Genomic DNA, 13,479 nt, shown 5'->3' with positions numbered 1-13,479 from the left:
ATTCCTCAGTATCTCACAGAGATATCTGTTTAATACAATAGTATTACATCACTTAAGTAATCAGCAATAGAGCTTAATGATAAGTTATTGATACATTTAAAAATAAAAACACTAGTACAATAATTTATGCTTATATTAAAAGAAATAAATACACAAACAATACAAGAACAAAATTAAAAGGGAGATCTTAACTCATTTTAAAAAGTAATTTTAAATGAGTAAATATGTATTATTTTAAATATAAAGTAAGCCCTATTTAACCTTCTAAAAAAAACAATAGATTTTTTTAAATGTGCACAAACATGTAGAGCATTTTACCCTAACTCTACCTGTTAAATTAAAATTGTGTGAATTATATTTTTAGACAACTTAGTCCTAATAAATAAATTAAATACTGTTAATACTGACAGAGACACAAGTTTAAATAAAAAGGTGAAAATATTAAAGAGGTTTTCATGAGATTTCATTGGTATAATCAGCCTTTTTCTGTTCTTTTTAACATCTGATTGGAAATTTTAAAGTGGAGTTCAGCAGTAACAATGTTTCTGTAACTGACTTCTATTTTAAAAAAAGGTATTTTTTGTGTCTATGAAGGAATTGAACATAATTGAGTATTTTTTCTACTTACTAAAAAACTTCAGATTTCCTGTTTTTGGATGTTGCAGCATAACAGAATCTCTTGATATTTACGGGAGTGTAACAGCAGAGAGTAAGAAATGTTTGCCTCCTCATGCTTGTCCCTAATACAGGTACAGGAGGGTCATATTCAGGATGCAAACCCTGTCTGGATGTAAATGTACCACAATCAAAGATATGCAACAGTTAGAAAACTGCTGCTTGATGCAGAATGATGAAAAAACAAAACAGTTTTTTTTAGTTGGAATGTTGTTACATTGAAAACTTGTACTTTTGCAAACTGAGGGATAAAAGTATAATTTACCTTCCTACCTGAACAGTTAATCAGGCATTTGTAGACATATTCACATCTAACTACTTTTTCATGTTTTGATGCTTTATTATCACAAGCTTCAATGTACTGTGCAAAATAAAATTAATATTGTAATTTTATGTAAGCAGCAAATTGTCCTCAGTTATTTTTTATCTAAAAAGTGTGGATTGCCCGTGTATTCAGCCCTCTGATGCTCATATGTAAAAGTTCTGTCTAGTTGAGAACCACCTGAATGCAGCCGTTTTGTGAGACTTACAATAGGACCTCAATCAATCAATCAATCAATCAATCAATCAATCAATCAATCAATCAATCAATCAATCAATCAATCAATCAAAAATAATTTCTTCAGGTTGATTCATTTTGTCTAGGTTTTATTTCGTATTTGTATTTTCAGCAACTAAAACCAGCTACGGCTCATTATTGTTTCATTTAGCCCATCTCAATAAGGCTGTGCCTCCATGTCTGCATCCCAGTAAATGTCACTGTTTGATGTCTAACATCACATTTAATCAAAGCAAACATAAAAACAAGATTGAAAGTCAATTTATTCTTTGTGTTGCACCTTAAATTATCAATTTTAGGAATTTTAAAAGGCTTTCTATCAGTTTAAATAGTTTTGTAAATGAATCCTTGCATCAAGTACTTGAGTTAGCAAACCAGAGCTATGCTACAGATGAATGGTTGTTGAAGGTCGCATAAAATCAGAGGTTCACAAATGGCCCCCGGGTCGCATTTTCAACTCTACTGGTGGAGACATAAAGCTAAACCAAGACCTAGCAAAACTTAAAACTGACGTTCACAGATGTTCTGCTTCCCATCTGCAGCTTCAGCTCCAACAAGGAAGAACAGGGAAAAGGGAAAGTTGCCAGAGACTGGAAGACCAGCATCTGTATATGCATGGAAGGTGGTTCTAATAATAATGGATCCAGGGGTCTGTATATAAGTACACACCACACTTTTCAGATTCACATTTGTAAAAAAAAAAAAAAAAAAAAAAAAAAAAAAATAGAAAGAAAACTTATTTATAACTGTATAAAACAAATTCATATTCATATTGTATATGAATATGATACTATGTGCTGCCCTTTCACACATGACAAATTATGGACAAACTGAAGGATATGAATACTTTTGCAAAACAAATCTGTTTTATGTTGAAGCTAGCAATCAGAGTGCTTCACACACCGACACTAATTTTTCCAACGTATTCGACTCTTAATGTGAAATCTACTTGAGGAAACTTTACATCTCGTAATATTCTGTGGTACTTCTTAAATTGTTCAGGTTTTTTTCCCTTCAACCCATCCTTTCTTCCTGCAAAATAACAAAAACAAAACAAAAACAATTCAAATGCGGTCATACTATAACATTCCTCATTTTGTCCTATCATTATAAATCCATCTCTTTACATTATAAGCACAATGGTCTTGATGCAGGATGACTTCATCGCTTTGATACACAGCACCAGTAAACAGTTTGGATGCATCAACATTTAAAGTGAATCTTTTCCAACATTTCACATAAACAGCATATGAACTTGCTAAGGCAGAGCGATTTAATGGATTTCTGACAGAAACTTGGCTAAAAATGCAACTCAGAGTGTCTGCACACCTGTTAAAGCATCACAAGCTTTAATCACTCTGTGTTTTCCTGCATAACATCAAGAGAAGAAAAGAAGCAGCTTGGCCTTTGAGGAGTTCAGCAGTACCATTGATAGGATGAAGATATATACGTCAGCTGGCAACAGTCTTCAACATAGATGAACAATAAACCACAGCAACGGAATGAACTTCAGTAAAAAACATGTTTTGTAGCTTCCATCACTCACAGGCATTAGAGGAACGAATGAAACAGAAGAAATGTGCTAACTCCTAGCTGGCTTGTCTCTTTAACTAAACACCACTTCTTGGGCCAATATTAGCCATTAGCTGGTCTAATATAATTATGTTTATAAGTTTGAGCGTGTGGTTACTGAGCAGCTCTGCTCACAGCGGAGACTTTAACTAATTGCAGAGGGAACAGCAAACGTGTTATTAATTACTTTAATGATGGATCTGCTCCCATTTTGCCACAACGCTGTGTGAGCAGGAACTGATCGGCCCAATAAAGCATCAATAGCAACAGCAGGGCTGAGATGGAACAAAACTACTGGGTGAGATGCACAAAGCGACTGGGTGAGATGCATTCATTGATTTTGTCTCAAGTATCAAATGTAGAAAAAAAAAGTGTTGCATATTATCTCTCAGATTCAGAAGATGGGAGTTAAAACTGCCAGATTTAGCAATAGAATCTGAACTGTCTCAGGCTAAGTCACATAAAACCCCCTCACACCTGGTTAAAGCCCTGGGTACTGAAAGATAGCTGGAGAGAATTTAAGTCTGAAGTCTCTGCACTAATCAACAGAGTCTTGATCAGGCACCTTGGAAAAGAAGAGCAGTGTGTGCTGGGTTCCCTATGGCAACAGTTCCTAGCTGTAGAGAAGCACACACACGCCCATATTGTGCAACACGTTGACCAAAGGAAGTTTTGAGTTTTTAGGCTATGATTTAAAAGGTAAATTTACATGTGATGATATCAAAGACTTGTTCTGTCATTGTTTTTTTAAAGGAGGAGATGGAAAAGTAGTCACTCTGTATTTATAATATTTTACAATAGTTTGATAAAAAGATTTTCCGTGACATGAGCTCACGGTGCTCAGTGGAACATGCAGACTTTTGTTCATCAAGTCTTCACTGAGAGCATAGAGGGGTTTTCATCCGCTGTGAGGGGGGTTTACAGTAGATATTTAGCTACAGCTGATAACTTAAACTGAAATGCTGCAAGTCACTTGCCAGCACAGTTTAAGTTTGGTGTCAACAGGAACTCTGGCACAATGTGACAAAAAAATAATAAGCAGACCAAGCGCAATAACTTGTTTTGTATTCAACCTGCAGTAAATGGATTCTCAGCTCTGTGCAGTTATTTTCCTTTGGGATGGAAATTGAACATTTTGAGAACTTCTGTTTCAAGCTGCTAAGCTAATGATGCTAACTGTTGATCTACTATAGCCTGCAACATATACAGGTTAGAAAGCCAGATGTCTTCTTCCTCTTATCTTGGAAGATTTATAACCTGCATCATAAAGGTGTATTTTCATTACCTCCGGCTGGCTGCAGACCTGGTGAAAAATATTTACAATTTCTTCAAAGGTTTTTCTTTCATACTGAAGTAAAAAACTCAAGGCTCAACTGCTCGTCCTCAGGAAACAAAGCGAAGAGGATGATGGGACGCTTTTCTTTCAAACCTGCTGGTTGAGAGAGAAATTTGTGCACCAAGGTAACAGGTTTCACATCAAAACAAGCTGAAACTGGACTTTAACGTTAATGCAAAGTAAGCGCACACACAGAAATAAAAAAGGGACATGAAGCTGTGCTCAAATTCATTTGCCAGTGAAAGGAGAGAAGGTCCGTTTTTCAGCTTTGACAAACTTCTGCATTGTGCAGTGTTGCAGCCCAGCAGGAGATGTTTTGTGCTGTTGTCTGAGAGCAGCACTTTGTGGACAACCTTTGACAAAGGTTCCATCTCTCCACTCCTGTCCCTTGGAAACCAGAAGCTGAAAAAATTTACAGTTGCAGCCGTTTGTTCAAATGTCACATGTAGGAGGAACAATATGCACTGCGTTTATTTTCAGCATAATAGCATCAGTAGATGGATTAATAAATGAAGTCCGAAGGGGATTAAACAGTACGTCTTCGCTGGGATTCTAGCCACACATCCTTTTGAATTCAGACCTAAGAAGAATTGGGAAAAAAATGTTAGTAAGATAAAATGGCTTCACTTAAAAAAAAAAAGACAAAAACAGAATATCCTTATATATTACTGTATTACTTCACTTAAATCTACGGTGTATTTTATATTTAAACCAAGGGGCATCATGGAGCACAGAGCCAGGAATTAGAAAACCTGTTAAGTTTGAAGCTGGTTGTTATTGGAGGATTGTTTTATTATCAAATTGCTTATCATGTGTTTTCGTACACAAAAAATCCTACAAATGTAGGATTTGTATGATAAAAACAAAACACTAAACAGTTTTGTGTTGTTGAAGCAAAAACCTTTTAGTTTGAATAGAGGTACACATTTTTCATATTGTTGATCATTTATTATATGGGAAGAACTTTGATTGATAGTTGTCACAAGAAATTCTAATTAATTATGTTAAAAATGGTCTATGTTGTTGGGATTGTTAGTATCACTATTTTCAGTGAGATTATCAATAAATATCACATTTGAAAACATCATTCAATGCAGATTAAATGCAATTACTGTGTGCTTTGGCTCATTACTTCTTAATGTGACTAGAGTCCCAAAGAAGAGTGTTATACATGGAAATATTTTTTAAGAGTAGTATTTATGTTTGTGGGGCTATTATTGTTCATAAGGTAACCTAAAAAAGAACCAATAAAAAGATCTTATAGTCACTTTTATAGTTATCACAATTTTACTGCGAACTATCATAAAACTTAAATTTTCCAATTTCATATCACCCTCTCCCATGTGAGAGTGTCTCAGGCGGGATATTTCTAACCCATGGAAGACGTTGTACTCTCATACTGCAGGTTGGTGTCAGTTTAATAGTTTGTAATTGGAGTAACCTGCTGTAACCCACTGCTTATTTTACACTACACCTTAAACACTGTAGATAATAATAATGAAGAATGTGATGAACAGGAATTAGAGACCAACTGTTGGAAACTGGAGGTCTATTGTATTTCTGATTCCAGAGTTTCTATTGACTTCCTTTGTCATCATTTAGACATTAACTGCTAAAGAAGTGCTTTGAAGTCAAACTTGCATTTTTATTATAACTATTGTTACAATGATCTGTCTGAGCAACTTGACCCATTAATCTGAGTTTTGGCAAAATGCAAAACATTTTTCACGATGAGGTCTGGACAGTCTGGGCAGTGTGTATATAAGTTTGACTGACAGCAGTAAGACCCTCCTCCTGGCTCTGATTGGTTGTTTCAAATCAAATGGTGTATTTCTGCAGATGGCAGTAAGCCTACAAGGAGGCGGCAGAGGTGCTTGATTTTTTCATAATTATCTGTTTTATGTTAAACTGTCACAAAATAGTAAAAACAAATATGTAAAAAACCAAAACAAAACATGGTTTATAAAAGTTACCTACTGAAGCTTTATTCATGTTTCTCCACTGTTTTAAGCTAACTCAGGTCATACTAAAAACAGACAGTGACAGTTTTCAAATACTGTTAGAATTTTATTTCTGGTTTCATCAAACACTGATTTTGGAGTTTCATACTGCAGTCTGATGACCTTCAGTAAAATTCATACAGCATCACTCTGGGGTTTGGTTCCTCATTCACACCACTCCCATGTCTATTTCTGCCTCTGATCATTTCTAGACAGCAAAGTGTTTGAAACTTACTGGACATCTTTGGTATGTGAATGGGACCGCTGCTGGTCCCATGGCCCCCCTCAGTCAGCGCTGTGATCTCAATGATGTGGTCCTCCCCATAAGGAACCCGCAGCTCAATGCTGGTCTTATTGGTTTGCAGTACTGTAGTCCTTCCATACCAGCTCTGGCGATACACAACCTGAAGGACAACATGGGTAATGATTTAAAAAAAAAATCTTAGATGATCATCTCGGGCAGGGGAAGAAATGACTAGACTACTGCTTAACCATCCAGAGCTGTCCATAAAACCAGAGTTACAAATTTTATATTTGCTTTTTGAGAATAAGAGGATTTTAATTTTAGCCTAGATAATTTTTTTATTGTTTACATTTTTTAATTAAAAGTTGAAAGAAATTGGCAAGTTTACTTCAACCTTTATTGTATGCTTGTAGTTGCCATAGTTACAATGTGAAGTTTAGACAGCAAAACTAGGCCTCATTAACTGAATCTGTATTGAAGTGTTGTTAAGTTTTCAGCGGGAAGAGAGGACTCAAGTAATTCTATTTATTTCTGCTCAACATCTTACACAACTTTGGGCCAGCCCTGCCAGGACGTATATAAAAAACAGAACAAAACAAAAATGCTAGATTTGTTCTGTTCAAACAGAGAGCCAGGCAGTTTTAAACAGTTTTTACATTGGCTCAGTAATTGTGACCCAGTTTGCTGGATTAGACAAGAGTCTAAGAGGAGACTCATCGCTCTATAATAAAACAATCAATCTTCTTTCACATGCTGAAATGAGAAACGGTAAGATGATAAAATGATTCTGGATAGTATTGTTAATGTCAGTTAGTTGTGTTGATGACAAAATTTCACACCAGTGACCAAGGCCAGGGCTAGTTCACTTGAGATAACATTCCCCTTTCATCTGCTAATTAGCTTCTTCAAGCTAGTGATAGCCAAGTTGGATTCACTTTTTGACCAACGAATTATCCAGAAATCAACACTAACAGGCAGTTATGTCAGGGGGTAATGAGTTCTAATGCCACAAGATTACACTAACAATAAATGCCAAAACATGGCAGGACTACGGTTAAACACTTGTCAAAGTTTATTCTTTCTTGCAAACCTGTTAGCTTAAAATCTGGTAATTCTGAGGCAAAACATTAGCTGTCAGATATTAAGGTATGTGCTGCCATCTTGACACACTATTCACACTGTCCATGCTTGAGACTTGGGCTACAATCACACAGCAGGCAAATACGATCTTAACCCAGATTTTTTTTTACCTATGCGGGATCCATGTCTTGTGTTTTCATGGCAGGCCTAATTCCGATCTTTTCAGCCCCCCAAAAATCTAATTTGTGCCACTTCCACATGTTGTACTAAATCATATTAAATAGTTTTCAAAGAGTCTGCAGTCAGAACCACCGTGTCACCTTTTATCCGACTTTTATATAAGTGACTTCAGCTTGTACATGACCAGCTAACTGTCAGTTGCTAATGACAATAAAGTTAGCATCTGCTTTACAGCTCATTAATAAAGCTCACAGAAATAAAGCAATTTATGTGAATGATTTTAATGATTTTTTAAATGATTAAAATCAATTTGAATGATTCTGGACTGAATTTAAATGGCAAAATCTTTCTTTTAAAAGAGTTTCTTTGAGATTAAGCAACATCCGATTTGTGAAAACACAAAAGGTTTCAATCTGGTTTGCATTACTAAAAGATTAAGAAATCATGAAAACATCAGTTTATGGACTTCTGGTTTCACAAGTGAGATTTATGAGATCCTTACAAAAAAATATTTACAGAGTCTGAGTTTCCCAAAAAACGTAGTCATGTAACCGGAGATCTGGATATTGTGAGCTGTATGTAAACGTCACAACATATTAATTGTTGAAATTTGCATAAAAGAAAAAGTCTTTTCATCCCCCTTTTTGCTACAATTAATATCATGTTAAGTTACTCCATCCATCCATCCATTTTCTGTTCACCCTTGTCCCTAATGGGGCCAGTGCTGGGTCGATCCATATTTGACCCAGATATGAGTTGTAAAATGACCCAAATAGTCTATTACTACTCTCAAGTAAGAAATGTCATGGTGGTCAAATGTTAATTTCTTTTAGCCTTTTAAGATTTCAAAATGTCTTTTGAGGACATAATTTGTGCTAGTGAGTCAACACTGAATAAGACGAGGACATGAAACAGGACCTTTGGCATTATTTTAAGACATTTAGTCACGCTGTGTCTTAGTTATGAAAGTGTCCTGTGTTGACCCTTAAAGGAAACATGAAGACGGAAAATTGGATGCATAGTTTGGAAAATATGAAAACATATTAGAATTGCAAGGATTTGCGTTAGGCATTTTTAATAAACGAGGCATATCTACAGCATATGTGCTTCCTTATACCACAGCTCCACCGAAGGCTTATCTTTAAATGACCAGGGCTGCATATCTCGGGAGAAGAAATATATATTGTGAAAAGAATAATCAGAAACTGTGTTTTCATCCACACAAAGTATGCAAAGTGGATCAAATGTGATTCAGCGCTGCATTGGTAAGAAGAAGCTGAATTCTCTCTGCAGCCTGACGCCCTTCGTTTTATCATCAGGGACAGATCTTTTAATTTTGAAAGGGCCAGACAGGGCCAATCCATATTGTAACACTGAGGTTGCCGAGGTTCGTTTCTCCTCCGCAATGAGAAAGCCATTTGTTGAGATGACAGCTGCCGAGGCCACGTTTGTTTCCACACTTCTCTCGTTTCTCTGGAAAACCTCACCTTGTATCCCGTCACCTCGGATTCGTTCTGCGACGCCTTGACGTGCTCCCACTTCAGAAAGATCTTTGAGTTGGTCAGGTTCCACTCAATGGCCCCTGGAGGCTGGCTTGGTGCTGCAAGATATGCAAATTATAACATACAATGTTGAAGGATGAATGACTAAAGCAATGTTTCCATGGTGTTTTCTGCCTCTGCGATAGGCCATCTCTTAACCATGGGGTACATTAAATCAGATTTTAGTTGTTTTTTACTGAAGTAAAACAGTAGACTCTGGCTTCTGTCCATTGGTTTTGTTCATTTGTGAAACCACTGAGTAAGAGGGATTACATTAAAAGCCCACCCTGAAGCAGCAATCATGTCTTTATAGGCTCATTTTTTAATTAAGCATCTCAGTAGTGCTCAGATTCTGTCAGTATTGTTTAAATCTGAGGAATTATCCAGAAGCTTTACAAAGAATCCACAGCACTCAAACTTGGTAAACTGCACATGGGACCTCTCAGTTTTCTTTCAACAGTGGTTTTCGTCTTGCTAATTTCTCACAAAGGTCAGATTTGTTCAAAATAAATTTCCCACATGAGCAGTGGAGCTGTGCAATTCCTCCAGAGGTACCATTAGCTTCTGCTCTTCAAGGGTGTTTTCACAGCCTACACTTTAAAACTTTTGATGGTGGTTTAACTTGTAAATGAAAGTCCACCTTCTGCCTTCAAAACGCCTTTCAAGTCAACAAGTAAATTGTACTGATTTTAACCCAGAAATTAAAGTTCATGAAGTTGATTTAACAAGAGACAAGTTGTCTAAACATTGTTTTTTACATTTATTAATCTTGAATTGTGAGTTTTAAGTTAATGGTGCACACTAAACCAAATAATTATTTCACAATATGCAAAAAAAAAAAAAAAAAAAAGAAAACTGCCCTCACCTAGTTAAGGAGCACACATCTCTCTCTGATTTTACTCACAATATCAAGCTAAAACAACTATATTTTACTTTAGAATAATTTAAACTCACGCCAGCCCCATTTAGTCCGCTTTGATTAAAGTCTTGTTTGACTAGAATATCTGGTTGGTCTGGGGAGGTGTGAATATGCACTGGAACTCTGATGCAGACCAAAAAGGCAAACTTTGGTCCATTTACAACCTCGGTTGAAGTGAACTCACATGGCTTCCAAAGCATGTGAACGCTAAGCGAACCAGCTACTGCTCCAAAATCAGGAAGCGGACTGTAGTGAAGGGAATCCTGAGAAAATCTAACCAAAACAAACGAGCATCTAGCTCTAGCAGGAATTAACTTGTGGTCAGAAAAGAGAAATTCAACAACTGATAATATCTGACGCAACACCATTTTGTTTACATTTGGTGAAAAAGGAAGTTGAGCTCAGTTTATTCTTCAGATGTTTTGGTGTCGCTTCCTTCTGTGGTTATTGGTGCAGCGCCCCCACAGGGTGTAAAGAGTTACAGTAGATCAAAGAGTCTGCTTCATTTCACACTGAAAATGTAACATGCAGTTTTGTTCCCCAAGTGAACCAAATCTACCAGGCTATCAGGAGTGAAAACACCCAAAACTACACACATTTACTAATTCACCAGCTGAATGGTATTGGAGAAAAGGGGGGATGAATATGCACACCACCATTTCTAATTTGTTATTGTCAATCTTTTTTAGATTTACTACTTTCTGTTGGTCTGTCACATAAAATTCCAGTAAATACAGACCTCGTGGCTGTAATGTGACAGCTGTGAAAATTATTTTGCATTTGTTGATCTATGATGTTTTAAATGCCAGCTTAATGTCTAAATATTCAAGAAGCTACATTAAAAAGAGCATCAAAAACACAGACCCGTTTCAGAGTTAAAAATGTAGGAATTATTCTGTGGTGGAAAAACAGCAGGACCTTGGAAAGTTTGTAATCTCTCATTGAAAACTTAAATATGTGTAGCTGCACTCTAGAATTACAGCCATAGAAAGAACTTGGAGTAAAGCATTTGTAGTACTGCACAAAGAAAAAGATGGTAAGAGAATGGTGAGAGTCCTCTTTTGTCCTCATTCAACCCAGAATCATATCAGTCCTATCTATGTGCTCAGTCACTTAAAAAATTAGTGCACCACATGTGTCATTAGCTTGTAGCTTCACGTTTCCTAGCAGCATCAACGTGAATTAGTTGTTTTCTGTATTAGATTTTCACATCATTGTGGGGGAATTTTGGTCTACACTTTTTTATAATATTAAGGTAATCTAATAGGGCTGCACTCAGGTTTGATTCTGGACTTTTCAACTCAATAGCTGCATTTCCACTGACCATATAATTGCACAAATCGGAATTGCCAAAAAAAAAACAAAACTAATAAATAAATTGCTTAATGGAAACACAGCACCTTTGAAAAAATTCAGGATTTTTGATATAAAAAGAAGTTTTTGCGCTAAGTTGAGGTGGTTTCTTGGCTATATCAAGATTATGTACTTTGTAAATTACACAAGTCATGTGATCAACAGCTGCTTGTTACCGCTGGAGAAAAAGACAAAGACAACAGGAAGTGGTTGGAGGATGATGGTGCTGCAGGTTTTTTAATGACTTATTGCATAAATGAACTTATTCACATGAAATTTTAACTGCATTTCTTATTGAATGGAAACACTGCAAATGGAAAGCTGTGTTTTTTTTAACACTAGAAAGTCCCCATGTTTCTAAACCTCACTCCAACGTCTTATGACTAAAGCAATTGAACCTTTTTTGATGATTTAGCTTTTATGTCGCACATAAATGTTTTAAATCATCCAATAGATTTTAATATCAGACACATATGGTGTGTGATTACAAAATGCAGGTTTTCAATGGTAATATGATTCAGTTATCTGAAATCGACATGATTTCAGATAACTGCCTCTCAATCCTAACAACTGGCTTCGTCATACTTGGTGGCAACAAATGCTATCAATGCTAACACAACACACACATACACACACATTCAATTTTGTGGACATTTCTTCCTTCAACAGAATATTTTCCAACAATACCTAGGGATCCTCAACATGTATTTTGACAGATGTGACATGGACCTTTGCTCTGTTTTTTGCTCAGCATTGGTTTGGAACATGGAACTATCCAATGACGATTTGAGTTTTCTACCGGTCAGGCACTAATCAGTCCTGTGTTTTTCTGCTGAGATAAAGAGAAAACTTGAAGGACAGGTGATACAAAAAGAGTTTCATAAAAAAGAAAAATGCAAAACAGGAGTGTTTTCATCTACTGGTTGGGAGCAATATCAACCAGGCTACACAAAACATAACTTTGTCAGATACACATGACTATAACAAACCAAACGGAGAGGCTTCAATCAGAAAAAATGGAGAGTTCCCCATTTTGAACGGTGATGAACGGGAAAGTTCAGAACATCAGATCTTATTTGAGAAATGTGTTTCCATCTTCCCTTTACAGCTTCACTCGTCTTCGGTTGGCCACAAAGACAAGTGCAAAAATGTAGGAGTTAAGGTTCTATTCCATGTCCACATAAAGCTCTATTAGCTTAGCTTTTACCTTTAACTAATGAATTCATCATTTAAAAACTGTGTTTCATATTCTCTCTGCATACCTTTCAAAATAAAATGTCTTTGATATAAAATATTAAGATGTAAGACAAAAAAAGAAGGTGTATACACGTATCTTTTTCCATACGATTAAAACTTTTGACCTGACCTCAGAATTTCATCATTTTCCCTCAGATGCCACAGGTATTGAGAAAATCCTCCTTTATTTTGAAACATGTCCATTTTCAAAGACAAGAGAAGAATAGAATTATTAAACCAAGTCTCTTTTATTCTGGTCCAGCTTCTGTCATATTCTGTCTGCCTTGAAAGCAGAAAGGCGAGAAGACCTTTATGCTTTTCTATCAACAAAGATAGAAATATTTTCATGGGTTCAGTTCACCTGATCCCTCGCCAACAAATCTGCAACAGAATGACTTAAAAAAAAAACAACAGCTTCCACACTGGTCCTTTTAACATTAAGACCTTAGCTCCTCGAGTCTTTTTAATATTACCAAAATAAAAATTGATTCAGATATAAAGGACTGAAAAAAATCATGGTCAGTAAGTAAAATAATATACAAGAAGAGAAATCTCTGTTTGATTTAATCTTACTGACCAATAAAGGTCTGTTGCGGAAGTCATACATCTACTTATTCAATAATTTAGCAGCAAAAACACTTTTCCAATTGAGAATGTTGCTTATATAAAGGAACTTTAATCAAGTGAAAGTAGGTATGAAAGTACATTCCATAATAGAAAGAAAAGAATCTGAAGTAGTAACAGCTGTCAGACCACTGACATTTTCTTTATTGATGTCCTGCAT

General features: G+C 35.9%; 1 protein-coding gene across 2 annotated transcripts in view; it reads right to left on the bottom strand.

Moving 5' to 3' along the window:
- Positions 1–1,302: 1,302 nt before the first annotated feature.
- Positions 1,303–13,479, bottom strand: part of LOC122834134 (contactin-4) — a 127,692-nt gene continuing 115,515 nt past the window's right edge. For both annotated transcript variants that reach the window (XM_044122283.1, XM_044122284.1), the window contains 3 exons: positions 9,134–9,246; positions 6,378–6,546; positions 1,303–4,722 (listed from right to left, as the gene is read on the bottom strand). In XM_044122283.1, coding sequence (XP_043978218.1) covers positions 4,619–4,722; positions 6,378–6,546; positions 9,134–9,246 — 386 coding nt within the window. In that variant the 3' untranslated portion in view covers positions 1,303–4,618. The remainder of the gene's footprint in view (positions 4,723–6,377; positions 6,547–9,133; positions 9,247–13,479) is intronic.

This window comes from Gambusia affinis, linkage group LG07 (genome assembly GCF_019740435.1).
Source record: "Gambusia affinis linkage group LG07, SWU_Gaff_1.0, whole genome shotgun sequence".
Lineage (NCBI taxonomy): Eukaryota > Metazoa > Chordata > Actinopteri > Cyprinodontiformes > Poeciliidae > Gambusia > Gambusia affinis.
The sequence above is the reverse complement of the archived record's forward strand: the minus strand, read 5'-3'. Positions and strand labels throughout refer to the sequence as shown.